The sequence below is a fragment of the Apium graveolens genome, chromosome 3, assembly GCF_009905375.1.
Source record: "Apium graveolens cultivar Ventura chromosome 3, ASM990537v1, whole genome shotgun sequence".
In the NCBI taxonomy this organism is placed as follows: domain Eukaryota; kingdom Viridiplantae; phylum Streptophyta; class Magnoliopsida; order Apiales; family Apiaceae; genus Apium; species Apium graveolens.
The window spans coordinates 154,270,032-154,286,612 of NC_133649.1; the positions used below are offsets into that span (position 1 = coordinate 154,270,032).

General features: G+C 34.8%; 1 protein-coding gene across 2 annotated transcripts; it reads right to left on the minus strand.

Annotated features, from left to right (window-relative positions):
* Positions 1-319: 319 nt before the first annotated feature.
* LOC141712862 (peroxisomal ATPase PEX1) lies at positions 320-16,267 on the minus strand. 2 transcript variants are annotated; one of them, XM_074515963.1, is made up of 17 exons: positions 15,895-16,267; positions 15,046-15,219; positions 14,827-14,926; positions 12,354-12,827; positions 10,987-11,727; positions 10,257-10,348; positions 8,988-9,061; positions 8,580-8,802; positions 7,537-7,630; positions 7,299-7,453; positions 6,397-6,627; positions 5,366-5,566; positions 3,800-3,925; positions 3,643-3,704; positions 1,908-2,025; positions 743-1,027; positions 320-657 (listed from the first exon to the last, which is right to left on the minus strand). In XM_074515963.1, the coding sequence occupies exons 1-17, from the start codon at positions 16,090-16,092 to the stop codon at positions 619-621; spliced, it is 3,387 nt and encodes a 1,128-aa protein (XP_074372064.1). In that variant the 5' UTR covers positions 16,093-16,267; the 3' UTR covers positions 320-618. The 2 variants fall into 2 exon arrangements, with proteins under 2 accessions (XP_074372064.1, XP_074372065.1); XM_074515964.1 differs by lacking the exons at positions 14,827-14,926; positions 15,895-16,267 and having other exon boundaries at positions 15,046-15,184.
* Between the last annotated feature and the right edge of the window lie 314 nt (positions 16,268-16,581).

Below are 16,581 nucleotides of genomic sequence, written 5' to 3' on the forward strand. Positions count from 1 at the left end.
TTGGGTTCTCGAGGCGGGCCTAACCGGGCTTTTTTCCGGGACGAATCGGGCCGGGCTTTTTTCTAATTTAAATTGGATCGAGTATTATTAAAGATTCCGAAAAATACATATGTTATATGTTAGTACCTAGATTATCGTAAAAATGTATTAGTTTATATGGAATATTTTATGAAAGCATAACTTCGTTAAAAATATTTAAGTTCGGCAAAAAATAAACATATTTATAGAATAATATGTTGACAGGTGTTTCTCTGATGCCCGGAATCTTATGAAAGATTGGGGTTTGATTTGTTTGAACTGGAAGTATGGCTGGGGAAGAGAAGACAAAAAAAAAAGTTACTGACCAATTAAAGTACAAGCACTTGACCACTCGTAGCATGTGAATTACAGGACTTCCGGTTACGAACTAAGCACTACTTAAATGAACCTCCTCTTCCGAAATATTTTATGCAGAACCAAGCAATAATAAAAAAATGTACACAGATCTATAGTCACATCATACTGAATATCGATATACACCGTGCAATGGTATATCTTAACATGCAATGACAGCTCTTGAAAAATACACATCATTTTCAGTTCGCCTACCCTAATCTTAGGACTACTGCTTCTTGTTGCTCATGCCAGAGTTGCTCTTTTGCCCTTCACATCTTTGGACTGCAGATTAGCATTTTATTTAACACACAATCTTTTAAATTAATAGATCAATTTATTAAAGATGCATTAGATAAGCAAAAGAGACCTGTGCAGCAGCAGATCTTTTTGAATCCATAAACTGGCTATATATAGAGTACAATCGCCTCTTCTCGGCTTCTGAAACCGATGGTCTCGCCTTGGAAGCAACAGATTTTAAAAGAGCATCGGTAATGACTGGAACTTTCACAGGCTTGTTGCTGTCTTCACAGCTAAGAATTTCATGGACTGCCGCAAGTTGCGCATCTGATAGAAGAGCTTGCAAATCAGCGCCACTAAATCCTTCAGTCATACGTGCAAGGCCATCAAAGTCAACATCTGTAGTCATCTGTAACTGGAGAAAAGTTTAAGAGACCAAAAGGGTCACACATTTTGAAGACTTGAACCATAAGGAAATAAAATAAGGATGCAGCAGCTGGATAGTTTGAGATTTTGTTTTTCCGTTGCATGCTAGCAACAGAAACTATTCAGAACAAATAAATAACAAGAAAAAGGTAGCAATACTGATTTAGAACACATAAGAACGAAGCTACTGTATAAAAATTCATATCACTCCATAGCTACAGGTTACAGCCTACAAATGATTCACAAGAATTACTGTATTAAGACGGAATATTTGAAAACAAATATCTATTAAGCTTAATTCTTGTCACTTATTATTAGTATTGGTTTCATTTGTCTGCAAGGAATTCATATCACCCCTAGTCGCCTATAAGTCCAGTTGGTTGGATAAGCTGATAAATTTAGCTACCAAATATGTGGTGAGAAACTAAGAATAAGCACTTTCTAAAATTTATCCAGGCAAGCAATCTGAGATCTCATCCTAGGAAATCAATCTCCAATCCTATCCCCAACCTTGTCCTTCAACGCATGGTACTAGAACTATTGTACTCATCAAGTTAAGTATTTTTACCAGTACCAATTTGTTTCAAGTTTATTAACGAATTGATGATCCAACTTAAAAAAACTACAAAGTTATCTTTCTTGGGAAAAAGCTACATTCATGTTACCATTAACTATAAAGTTCACATTCTAGACTTGTGGTTACATGCACACGGAATCATTGCTATTCCGTAATCTATGTCAATGCCAATTTTAAAACCTAAATAGCGAGTCACCATTTAAGACAACAATATACAAGATTCATCTTAAAAAACAAAAAAAAACTCGGTCGTTATTTAAAAATTATATAATAATCAAAAAAATTATCTAACCTGTTTAGAAAGTACTGTGAGGATATCCAGCCTCTCATGTTGTGAAGGGAAGTCACAAAACAGAAGCCGGTCTAGCCTACCAGGCCGTAACAATGCAGCATCAAGTAAATCTGGTCTACTGCTTTAGCAAATTTGCATAGTTAGATTTCACTCAACAAGAAGATAAATGTAAGAGATGGCCAATAGAATCAAGCTACATACTACATATTGATGCTGATAAGAAAATATTCCAAATTAATGCAACATCGTAAAAAATTGAAAATAAATTTCAATACATCTTGTTCAACATAAAAGTGAAGTGAAACTTTCAGCAAAATATAACATAAAAGTGAAACATGTTGTTAGTTGATTACATATCAATAAATTGTTAAAGATAATATGCAATTTGGAGATGAAATAGAAGAACAGTGATACAAGTTCGATGACTTTCTATTAAGTGGTAAGTAAAGAACTAAATAAACTGTAATATCTAAAAAAATTAATCAGATACTCCAGAGTATATTTCTATGGATATATTAATCCTGGCTCGTTAAGATCATTTGGTCCATAAGGAAACAACTCCACTCCTAATTATGAGCTCCATACAAGTAATACTGATATTTGTATTGCTCTTACGATGGTGACAACTTCTTCCCTACCAATTTAAATTCTATAGTTTTTTTAAGGAACCATCGTGTACTTAACATCTTTGCAATTTTATCTTATTAATTACCATGAGCCCTGTCATTATTTGGTATCTTTTTCCATCAATTATTATTATCATTTATCAAGGGATAGCAAGACAAAGGCAATTGAAGAAGAAATGAAATGACATTAGGAAAGATCTAACACACTGAAGTTGATTCCTAACTTAGTTTCTTATTACAACTAATTTTTCTCCAACAAAAAAACTTATAGCAGCATTTCTTACAGTCAACCACGGGTTGCTGCCTACGGCCTACCCAGTTAAGCTACATCCAGAGACTTCAAATATATACAGCATACTGTCTTCCCCTTCACTTTACCAAGATGTGCAATGATCCGATTTCGAAGCAACACTGGCTTATACTACGTAACATAGTTTAACTAATTATATAAAGATAACGGATTCTCAATGGAACAGGTAATTTGGGGACACCCACCCCCCCCCCCGGTGTACAAAAAATCGAGGCCTGGGAAAACCCCACCCCTAGAATAATAATATGAAAATTCCTTATATTGTTTTTACTGAATAATATTCAACTAATCAATAATAGATTTTCATCTTATCTCATAATTGATTAGGACTATATGAATAATATGCAATTGTAATGGATCAAAACTGCATGCACTTTAACCGGCAATAAATATCCTAGAGTTCAAGTATAGTTAGTTTAGCAAATAATTAATCAAACGGAATGGAGAAGGAAATCGCCGTGGCCGGATATGTGGATTGCAAAAATAATATTGCAGTTACACGAGGCAGGTGGGGCAAAGCAAAAATTATGCAGAAAAAGTTTCTAAAAAAGGTCCCCGCCCTATTGGAATCCCCAGTCTAGCTATAAATATTTTGTAAATATCTCTTAATATCAAGTGTATAACCAGGAGAAGTAACAACTAACAATTCTACAAATGATCTATTCAGTCCATTGATCACCATCAAAAAATATTTCAAGTACTTTCCGAGAAATAAAGAAAGGTGTATACCCATTATGGATAGAATCCTTTCAAAATCTAAACACAAAAAGAAAGGAGTCAAGTGTCGAGAACAGATCACCTGGTGGCAGCAAAAACAAACACTCCTGTCAAGACTTCAACACCATCTAACTCGGTCAAAAACTACCAAAGGAAGGAAAACAAATTACCTCCAATGTTGACAAAGAACCTTCCAAAAAAGCATGAAATGAAAGAGTACAGCTAATTTAGAAACTAACTTGATTAACAACTCGATCAGTCACTCCAGTATTATCATGTCCTCTCTTCGGCGCAATGGAATCAAATTCATCGAAAAAGAGAAGGCATGGAGCCGCAGCAGACGCTTTTGTGAATATATCCCGGACCTAATATCGAGACCACTATTCAGAACAATGCATTAAGCAGAACTCAGAAAGTTCATAAAAGTTCATAAAAGTTCAAAATATACACCCACCTATGACATAGATCTTATATGTGCTTGATGCACATTAAAAAACGATTTTCCAAATTGTATGCATATGCTTAAATTTCCAAACCGGTTACTATGATTTTCTAGAAGGGTTTTTTTAACAATAATATCTCAAAAATGTTTATTTAAGGTGATTAATATAACCTGCATATCCAAAGAAATCTAAGTTCAAAAGAATAGAAAAAGCAACACATCCAGTTCCATACAGTACGATGATTCAGCAAGTACTCATGTTCATCATTTATGTTTCCATGAACATGTAATAGATTATAGTTCAGAGGTACTAATTGAACCACTCCGATAATACACTCGAATAAGTGAAGAACTTGATCTAATAGAAGAACACTATTTCAAATTCATCAAATAGCCAGTTGCTGCTCTCAAATTCTAATACCTGATGGGACACTAATTTGCCTAGGCACAAGCAAACTTGTCATTTTTTCTTCAACGTTGACCACAACCCGCATTTTACAATACTAATTAAAAGCACCCCTACAATTATTTTAACTTTACTGGATGTTCTATAATCTTTTTGGTCACGAATCTATTAATCACTAAGACTGCACAAGTTCTACAAATTTTTGAAGGCCGTAGCCTACCAAACAGGAGATGTTGATAGCATTGCTTTCAGTTGTATGAGCTAAAACTGCTTTACATAGCCACCACTGTTATCATGATGTTGCCTTAGAGTCCTCGCACAGGAATAAACAAGGCATCCTCGTTTACCCCTACCCAGATTTCTTTTTATCCTACTCATCCAAATATGTGGCGGCCTCTTTAAAATTGACCAACATGATAAACTCTCATTTGGTTCATAGTCCAGTGGCATCCTATACTCCTACAAACAACTTCACCTTAACAGCATAGCTTTCCATCTGGTGGGCTTCTCTTTTTGCAATATGTGTGTGTGTGTGTATGAGCGTCTAGATATACATATAAAAGATGGACATATACATGTTTGTATAAATGTTTAAATAGATATTAGGCAAATGGTCAAATGAGAACTAACTTAAAATGACAACCGTGAGAAATAAAGCAAATTTCCTAATACATGTATATAAAACACACAATATTATCGGTGATATGTTCAAGATATTTTGACAACTTGATTTAGTTCTCACAGTTCTCAATTTAATTTGGTTCCCATAAGAGCATGACCCTATATACATCTGGTGGACAACATATTGCCAATGCATCCTCATATGTAACAAATATGATAACCATTTGCAACAACAAGTCTTCAAAAACAATTGCAACCAGGTAACTTCTATGATCAGTTTCCAAAAGGGTTTCAAAAATATATAAAACTCATACTAGGGCTACATTTCTTTCTTACAGCTTGCTCAGACGCGCCAATGTATTTATTCAGCAGCTCGGGACCTTTGACAGAGATAAATCGAAGCGAACAGGCGGCAGCAGCAGCACCGACAATATGAGTTTTTCCACAACCAGGCGGGCCATATAGTAGTAGATTTGACCGCATTCTTAAAGGAGCATGCGAAAAGACATTCGGAAACCTTGACGGCATCTCAATCATCTATTACAAAAACCACAACAAAACCAACATTGTTTTACGGGAAGCAAGTACCTTTACAGTATAAAAGGCAAATCCAGAAAACATATATACAGTTTCTTGAATAAACTAACATAGCTCAGGGGAAATCTTCTGTATTTGTTTTACATCTGAAACCTGTACTTGTATAACAGATAGTGAGGAGACATATAAGTTCTATTGTTTAACCTTATTTTAGTTAACTATTATAAAGTTCTTCTACATAAGCAAAGTCAACCAAGCTGGATCCGTACTAACACAATTGGAATGAAAATTTTGTCTAAATATGATGCTCAAATATCAAGACAAGTAGACAACCAAGGCCCTGAAACCAATCCTACATTAGGGTTGGGGCCAAAAACAATGATGACGATGATGATAATGATAACTTAATTTTGGTTAATAACAATAAATAATAATAATGATACTAATAATTTACATACGTAGTGTCTTTAAAGTAATAAACCACCCTCCTTTATTGCTTACTTTTCATATTCTTCCTTCCACATACTAACCACTACTCTCTATATTTTACCCTGCTTGTAGTTCAATGTGAGAACTAAAGTAATTAGCATAGGCTACACAAGCGGTACACTGAACCATGAACAGTAATTCAAAATTTTATTTAAAAATTACAATCTCGATTAAGTACTTTGCAATAATGGATTTCTCAAACGTACGCCTTCATCAGAAGTACATATACGCTTTTGTTTTGTCCCCGGGTCCTATGGTCAAATAACCATCAAATTGCTGTTCAGCCAAATTAAATTGTAAGAATAATTATTGAAAAAATGTTGTAAGAGGAAATGATATACCTCTTTGATAGCATTTCGAATTTCAGTAAGACCGCCGACATCATCCCAACCACGATGACTCCCTTCTGAAGCAATCTTCGTGACGTCACGCATGGCTACAGGAAGAAACTCGTGCATTGCTTGCAAAAAGTCATCTTTAACTAAAGTAGGTTTCGTTTGTTCTCCACAATCCAAATCCCGTGAGACAAATCGGCAAATGGCAGCATGAACGGACCTATCAACCAAAATTTCCTGTAAAATTTGAAATGTTAAATTTCTTCCCCCTAAACTGGTTTAAGTACTTCTAATTGACTAATTCTATTATAATTCACTAAAGACTTACCATGTAACTAAGACACATCATCAGATCAAGAATCTATGCAAAAATAAAAGCCAATATCCGCAATATGTAAGCAGTTGCTACCTAGAGGCTAGAGCCCACAACCTTACGACTTATGAGGAACCCAGCCCTCGGACTACCAAGAATTCTACTGTAAATGAATATCCACCTAATAATATTTATCGATAGGGAATAATTTTTTGATGCAACTCAGACAAAGGATATTATATACATTGTTACATGGCCGCCTAATACCCGTTTACATGGAGTAATAAATATAAAACTATATATTGGAAGACAGTTTCTGTCTGTGACTATTATATGACTGAATATCTTTATCAGTTTGCATCAGCTCCTTTTTCAGTAGTATATACAAAATTCTCTCTCTACAGATAACACAAAAACACTAATCAACAGAGAAACAATTCAAGCTTTTGGTAGAATGTCACTGGCCAGTTGTATAGAGTACAAAACTGTTGGAGAAATTAGCCCCCGCCTCGAGATATAAAATTCCTAGAATATGTTTATGTCTCGGTTCAAAGTAAATATGTCTCTTAACTTCCATATAATGGAGATTAATTACCAAATCATATGCATCATAACCATCGCATTTCGTAGCTATTTCTAACAGAACGTCATCAGAACATTGCAATGAACGCCTTAGAATTTCATGTTTCAATAAAGCACCACGTTCTGCAGCCCCAGGAGCAGGTAGTTGTACATGAAAATCAAACCTTCCTGTATACAAATAAAAATTAGCAATATCAACACTTGTACAAAAATTTATTATTTCCAGACCATTTATTTGAATACAAACTAACCAGAAGAGCTCAAAGATTGTGGTATACTGTTGAGGGACTGTGCAGAAGCCATAAACGCAACTGATCCAATTCCACATGAGCTCCTCCGCTTTTCCTATTATGTGTACAGACACTTGGTTAACAACACAGAACACAAATATAGCTAGCCTTTCCTGGAAGCATCCTCATCTGATAAAATTAATCGTTTCATTAAAAACAGCAAATGTTATAATGTCAACAATCGCTATTCACACTATATGACTGTTAAGATTTTCATTTTAAGAGTCCCTAGATGCAGACATTGTATTTAATATAAACAATAATAATGCACCTGATTTTATAAAAACCAATAGCTACTCATGATGGAGGCAAACGGGCCATGTAAGAAACAAAAAAAAATTACATTATGAATAAAGACAAAAAAAAAATCTTGTATAAAAAACACTTCAAGCAATTACCCACATATAGACATATTCAGATACACTTACAAATACAATATTTCTGTACAAGAAATAAGAATCTGATACAAGGAATTATGGAAGCAAAACAAGATAAGTTTGTAGAAACTAACCATAGGGTGACTCAACCGGATAACCCTCGGAGTTCTCAACAACATATGAGAGGAACTTATATATCACAACCCATATCAAGAGAAAAATCTCAATTTCAAACACCAATCGAAGTCCAAAAAAAATAAAATATTACATCACTTAAAAAAGGCGTAAAACCCTATGACCGAACCCAACCAACAAGTAAAATCCTAATAATAAAAAAACTATCTAATTAATATCTACTTCATACTAAGGTACTAAGATAATCCCAATGAAGAAAATATTGGGAGTTCGCTAAAAGAATAAACAGTTTTCCATATTCACATTTAAGCTCTCATAGAGTGGTTTTATGCTTTAATAAGTGTCATTGCTATCCTCTTGAAAAAACATTACTCCATACCAAAAAAAAAATAACGTCTAACCACTAAAACCATAACCATTCATAATCTAAATTGATTTCAATTCACATTGAAAAATTAAATGATATGCGAGCATTAGCAACATAACTATTACCTCATATTCGTCCATAATATCTGTGAGAAATTCAGTGAGGGCCATAAGAGACAATGAGGGTTGGGATCCTTCTGAATCCGATGAAGTTGCTAAAATACTATCAAGATCATCAAAAATGATAACTGATGGTGCATGATCAAGTGCTTCAGATATGTAACCAGAAATTGCTTGATGGATAGTTGGAGACTTTTCTGAGGCAAGACCAGAACAACTTACGAACACTCTGCGATATTAACACCCAGAAAGTAAATAAGGAGATCACCATCAGAACCCATGATATTCTATGACGATTAAGGACGGGATGCAAATAGGAAACTGCTATACAGCCAACCAAGTATAAAAAGCAATTGTCCGAGCAATAAAGTTAAAGCATTTAGGAAAAGTATGAGACATTAGAGGGATCCATACATGTGTGCGAAAATGTCCTTGTGTTCTCCAACAGATTTTGAAACAGCTGTGGCCAATAAAGTTTTTCCCGAACCCTAACAAAAACATATGTGCCAAAGGTGATTTCAATATCCTTATTACTGAAGTAAAACAAAAAGATGCAGCACCGCATACATAAATGGAACCAAAGACATATTAAGAAGATAGGAGATTTTCAGCAAGTTATAAAAGTATGCAGAAAAGTTTATTTTCAAGGTCACTAAGTATCGGGGATTTTCAAGATTATCGATCGTTTTATATGCAGCAGATAAATCAAGCAATGCGGAAAGGTAATTTCTAGAAAAAAGATATCTAGAAAGTTCACAGCATCCTCTTTATCCTTAAGATCCACGTCCAAATCAGGTTTGCAAACCCCAGAAGGCCCACATTTGCTTCTTATGTAATGCAGGTTTGCTTTTTATATGTAGGTTAAATCTGAAAAATCAGAAACTGTGATTCTGATCAGCAAAACCAGGTTGTATGGAACTTCCAGATACTGGTTTATCACCGATCCAACCATCCGACTTGGCGGACCGGTGAATTCATGAAGTAAGATAAAGAAATTGATTAGTTGGAATTTATTCAAGTACTTTCTGACTTAAAGAATAGTGACTTATATTCTGTAAAATTAATATTAATATATGATACATTTATCATCTCTTAGCTAAGACACAGCCGGAGGCACCAGATGTATTTAACTAGCTTTGGATGTATATTATAGTGATTGCATGCTAGGTTCCTAAATAGAAATAAGCACATTGACCTAAATGATGATGCTTCACATGATGATTCAATGATGACAAAGTACAACTCGATTTTACAAAAGTTTCCCAACATAATGCAGAGAGGAAACATGGTTCATCAACTTGAAAAGTATACAGCAAATTGACTAAAAAAATACGCAATAAGAAAGGCCACTAATATCTCCACAAAATTCAAATTTGTATCTATTATTTTGCGCCCACAATCTTTGCTGATACATGAACATATGCTAAGTTTGGTTTTGAATGTTTATAACAGGCCATAATGGGGGGAGGGGTGTAAACTAGAAAGTTCCGAATTGAAAATTGACTAATGAAAATGATACTGAAATAAAGATGGAGATTATAAAGCAAGAATGCATAAACTGGATATTCCACACAAGGGACTCTCCTGTTCATGAAAATGCAATATTGCGATGGCAATAAAAACCACATTCTTCTAATGAATCATGTTATTACGGAATAAAGAAAAAAGACTTAAGAAACTCACCGGGGGACCATATATTAAAACATGTCCAGGAAAAGGAAGACTGTAGGAACTAAACAACTTCGCAGAAACAGGAGATAGCAATGCTGTCAACCCTGCAGGTGAAAAGAAAGGAAGTTTTCATGGGAGCCAAGGGTCCTATAAGTGAGCAGGATCGGATTTTCAAGCCAACAATACTTGACAAGGCAGTGATTCCGTATCACAATCACAGTAGTAAATAAAGAAAATAGCCTCATATAAAAGTAAATTGTTTTGCTCATATTATGCACACACAAAAAAAAGCTCCACATCATGTATAAACAAATAAATTTTCACTATTTATCAAAATATGTAGGCTAAACATAATTGGCATACCCAAGTTGACCTCTTAATACCAGTTTTAAAATACTGCGAATAACAGAAGCGCTGAAGCTCCACGTTGAATCTATTACAGTTCATCACCGAGGAAGAACAATGTTCATCATAAGTTACATTTCCTCCTACTTTTCTTGTGCTTATGGAACTTGTTTATTTTATAACAGAAGCAGTGTACACCCCATTAAGGATGAGTTGAAAACAAAATTTAGGACGGTGGGGAAGAAGATAATAGTAAGAGTCTTTAAAAAAATTTAATGCCTTCCTAGCATGTGTAAGATAATTTATATCATTAGTTAAAAACACGCATAATTGCGTAAGAAGTCACAGGAAGGCAAGTTCATATAAAGACATGGTAGATGTGAAGAGAAATACCTACTATTGGTTATATCGGATGCAGCTGTGCCCATCCAGCCCAAGGAAGAAACTGTTGAGTGCAGGTACTTGTTATAGGTCCGTTCCTTGACAGAATCAAAATAGACTCCCTCATCCAACTGCACTTTATCCAGGGGCAGTTCGAACCTTCTCTGGTTGTTTTGTTCACTGTTCGTCTTCATAAGCGGAAGTTCATAAGCTGCAATGTTTTCTCCAATATGATTTTCCTCAGAAATAGACAGAACATATAAAATGTCAACAGACAGTTCCCCAGCCCTGTTTCTTCTTCCCAAAGAACCATTGCATAATTTTGCCAGCCTTTCAATATTTTCAAACTCATGATCCTTCAGTTTAAAATGAATCAGTGTTTTTTGTCCTAGAATCAGCGAGTTAACATCCACTCCCACACTGGAAACAACAGCTTGAAGCTGCACAGAACACCATGAACGCAAAAGGCTCAACAGCCTTTTGCTAGTTTTGTGTCCTGTAACATCATTATCATCATCAGGGGATTCATTAAATATCGCTGGAAGAATTTTCTCATGCACTGACCAATCAATTACACCCATTTCTGTATCATAGTAGATCTTGTCAAGTTTCACTTGGCGGTTCTTTTGACCAACTGGAGCTTCTGATCTGTTATTATCGAAAACGCCCTTTTTCAGAGTCTTGAATTGACAAGGCGAAAGAGAAAATGAAGAAATCTCTTTGCGTGGACTAATATCGTGTTGCCTTAAATAAATCCCTGCACGTGGAGAAGATTCATTACAGACAACGTCTTATCCAGTAAATAATCAGAAGAAGAAACTGATTTTAATAAACTACAAGTTCAACACAGTATACACGTTCATAAAATTGTAAGACAAATATATTTTACACTGGAAGTGAGATGAGAACTGACTTCCATATAAGTTTAAGAAAGTGAGTAATAAAATTAATATCCTTGTTTGGTGATTCTAATGTGTCAACTGTATACCAATTTGGAGGATACCAATATGAACTACATGAATTCACTGATAGTTAGGTCAATATGAACTACATGAATTCACTGATAGTTGGGTAAAAAAAACTATTGGCAGCAAACCCCTACAGCATATCACTAGTATTTAGCATCTATTCAAGTGAATCCCATCATAATCTCAAATTATTTTTTTCTCATTGAAATTCACATTTGAGCACTAAACATCCATATTACAAAACAATAATGTGAGTGAAATATTTGTATTGTCCTGATAAAGGTTCAGTAACAACAGTTGCAGTTACTAGAAGACAAGTACATTCTATGTCTAAAGAAGAAGATAACTGAAAATCTAGCTCAAAGACGTCAGATGAAATACTGTACGTGTATATATTTCTAGGAAGTCAACTTACAGGAGTGTCGACTTGCTCTTAAATATAGACAAAGTGACTGAGAAAGCATTATATGCCCCTTTGCTACTGACTCGGAAAATAAAAGTCGAACAATAGCCTGGCGATGGTCCAGCTTATCAATTAGACCTCCGCCATTGGTTTCCTTTGTTGTTGAGCTCCTTGTTTTTTGTTTAACTGTTTGATGATTTGTCTTGCTATCCTTTGGAGCCAATCTAGGCTCAATAACCATACATTGAAGCAAATTGAATCCATGATGTTTTGCGGTATCTGGATGAATAAAGACAGCAGAAGTGATCACTACACCCATTTTGACACCTTCAGCCTCAAAGTTGTGAATAAATCTACTATCTGGATCTTGGATTCGCAGAAGTGCCTTTGCAACAGAAGATAAAATAGATGAACTTTCTGAAAAATCAACATTGGTTTTCCTTCTCTTTGGAGCAACTGCAACTTCAGTTCCCGGCTTCAGTTGCACTGGAAAGATTCAAATGTTAACAATTAATTTCAGGGTTTTAAGTGTTCTTCAACAACCATGTCCCATAGGGATCTGCCATGATTGAGGAAAAAAACCTACTGTGGGCCCAATAACTGGATTTTGCCATATAAAAGGTCCTAGATACTTCACCCCCGAAACTCCATAACATGCAAGATTTTATATTCAGACACAAAGTATATCACTTTTATAGACTCCCCTGAAAATCCAGACCCTTAACCAATATATTTACTGTACACACACAGATGCACATAATTACTGAAAGTGAAACATATCTCCGCTTCTAGGCACAATGAGTTGAGGAAATGCAAGAATTCTTTCTGTAAACAACAGAACATGTGCTTGAGGTGAATGGAGAGACATTCATCATACTTGTGAAGCAAAATTACGCTTATTGAGGCGAACGGAGAGAAATTCATCATACTTGCAAAGCAAAATTACGTTTATTGAGGTGAACGGAGAGAAATCATCATACTTGCAAAGCAAAATTACACTTAACAATAAGCATACATCTCAGGAATAGAAAGTCAAATATGATCATTTAGCAAAAAAAAAAAATTAATCGATCACACCTACACATAGGCTAGCTAAAGATCCTAGCATTTTAACCATTGAAAAGTTGCAAAACAATAGTAACAAGCAACCAACCTCCAAATTATTATTAAAAGCAAGATTATAACTAAAATAAATATCTATAAACCTTTAAAGTGTAGATTGAGGCTTTTCAAGATCATATTAGCTGTTTAGCATGTACATAAAATCTTTCCAATACTAGATTCATGTAAAAAGCATTTCACTAAAATGGTACTTGATGAGGAACAAGAATTTATTGCACTACAAGTCAATTATAATTTATTTTTATTTAAATATAAAAATAAACAGGAACTATGATGCAGGCCAGATTTAAGGAAGAATGGATATATGAAATTAACACACTTAAAGATATGTACTTTTTCTGCATCAAAACTGCTTCTCTTTTCTGACCCATGAAATATTTCGACATACTATCCTTTATTCTAACAATTTGAAGAAAAAATGCAACTATTTCACAATCTTTAAGAAAAAAGGAGAAATTAAGAAAATTACTTCGCAATAGTTAACATAAACTCGTATCTCTTGTCTAGAGTGCAAAGACCGTATACTCGTAAACTAAAATAAGTATTATCACCCAATATCAAAATTAATATAGAGCACAGGTGCCGTTTTTATTTGATATGTGCCTTGTTTTTCAACCAATTATGTGCTACAATGTGGGATAAAGGTGTCTACATTCATGTTCCCGATGTACGAAATCTTAGAAAGTCCTGATAATTTTAGCATTCACCTATCCTTTTTTTCCCAGGGAGAAGGGGAAGCCTACTATATATTCAAACAATAAGAACCAAGTCTAACTGAAATGGTTGTTATTTCTATCTATCAGGTTTATAGAAATTAGGTGATACTCCAAATTCCAACATCTACACATGACCAAAGTTCACTTTTCTAAAAGTCCACCGACCTACAAATTTTGCTCAATGTTATTAGGATTTGTTTGTAACCAATTAATTATAAGTAGCTAGTAGCTACATTTGTACCAGAATAAAAAATAGTCTTCCACATTAGCAGGGTTTTGGGAAGGTCAAGAATATACCCAGCATTACCTATAATTTTCATAAAGAGACTGTTTCCAAGGTTATGCTGTGCATCTAAGGCTTTCCCTGAAATTATTTACTATAGAAAGTACATTCAGGTCATCAAGTTGTGAAATCTGACGATATTTCATTCCCAAAATGTATGTAATTATTTAAAAGTAACATTTTAGGGCAGAAAATAATAGTTCCATATTATATTGTTCAATAGACTGATGTAGCAAAGATTACATGAGTGACGGTAAAGGAACAACTTACTATTAAAAGACTATTTATGGAAGAAAAATAAAAAACTAATCAGAGTTGAAGCAAAAGAAAAGATAGTATAATTATTATTCAAGAATAGTGGTACCTATATGATTCTTGGGAAATGTTGAGACAACAAGGAATGTTATGATTGTCCGACCATGCAACCATAGTGGAAATCTCATTCCTTGATGGACAAGTCCGACCTGATTAAGGAATACTATTTTAGGAATATCTGGTCAAAATATATAACAATCTCACCCCAGTTCCCTTTCCCTTAAGCTCCAAACAAAAAACAAAAAACAGAATGTAAATAGAAATTAACCTGACTCAGTATAGATGCCTCTGCAACCTCTGCATTAAGCTCCAAAACTTCCCAGTCATCCTCAGTGTGAGGTTCAATTGTCACAAGAGTTGCTTTTGGCAGGCTAGGAACAGCTCGTACTTGAACAGTTGTCTGATTTGGTAGGCCAATGCAGTGTGCATACTGCTGAGCAATCTACATGTATAACAGTGAAACACATAGGTGAGTAATTCAGTACACTCAACAGAAACTTAAATGAACCTTATACAGAAACAAAATATTACATTTTTATAATTTATGAAAAATGCAACATATAGTAACTATAATAGCATTATAGCACATGTTCATACAGTGTAACCTTAAACCCTTAAAAAAATAAACACTCAACTAGGTTAAACATTAAGAATATGAGCAGAAAAGATAAACGAAGCGAGCTGGAAAATGATGAAAACAACATGAGCTGCATATGCTGCTAATTCACAGCAATGAAACTACAATTGCCACATCCCAAACACTAACACGAAATACACACCAAGCCTGTTATCTTAAATGACACACCGTCGTACATAAATCAAGAGAACTTAAATCACACGCTGTCGTACATAAATCAAGAGAACTGATATCGAAGAAACAGTGAGGAAGCCTTAAATCCTTAACAAGAAAAATTTGTCAATGTAGCACATTAACAACGAATAACAAATACTTTACACAAATAATCAAAGCACCGGAATAAGTCCATTTAAAAATTTATAAATACGAATAAATCTGACACTGAGCTAAAAACAACTATTCATCATATGCTAACATTGCCAATTCCACACAAAAAATCAATACAACTAAAATTCAATTGAGGGAGAGATGATAATAAACCTCGATATTGGAAGAAGCGGAGGCAGAGCCGGACCAGGAGACGTGCCAGAGACGATCGGCGTGGCGAAGCTCGAGAGCGAGTAAAGGAGGGAGTGGGAGCGAGTCAGAGCGAGTTGACTCAAGGGTTTGGATTAAGAAGAGAGGGAGAGAGACGAAGCAACTCTCGATCGAAGCTACTGCTGTAACTTTAACCTCCATTTCTTCTTCTAGCAATTATACAACGAAAATGAAATGAAATTGGTGTGTTTAATTTATTATTATTTATTTTTAATTAATATATAAACACAGATGGTGACGAGTGGTGAAAAAGTGTGGCGTAATCAAATGCAAACAGGTTTATCCTTTTGAATTTTGATACTCCCAATGCTTGTGAGCAGAGGGGGCTGGGGCTGGGGCTGGGGCTGGCCCGACGCCCTTAAAATTCAATCAGCCGGATGCGGAACCAGCTCGCTGGCCTCTGTTGGGCTCACTCGTGTCCTCCTGCCTTACTATTTGAATTCAATTTTTCGTATTTATTATTGTCCTTCCGTACCTTATTATCTTTTTACGATTTAATCCCATTCATTTTTGTTTGTAAACACAAACTACCTTTTTAGCCACACGCAAATTCTATAATAATTATTAATTTTTCTCAAATATAAGATATATCTACGTATTTATGATAAATGAATTAGTGTTAAATTAATT

Bases quoted from the DNA above. Each gene is read 5' to 3' on its own strand.
- LOC141712862 (XM_074515963.1), bottom strand. From the start codon at position 16,092: ATGGAGGTTAAAGTTACAGCAGTAGCTTCGATCGAGAGTTGCTTCGTC. The intron at 7,454-7,536 runs GTTAGTTTGTAT...ATTTGTATACAG, and splicing joins ACAATCTTTGAGCTCTTCTG to GAAGGTTTGATTTTCATGTA. The intron at 2,026-3,642 runs GTGATCTGTTCT...TTGCTAAAGCAG, and splicing joins TTTGTTTTTGCTGCCACCAG to TAGACCAGATTTACTTGATG.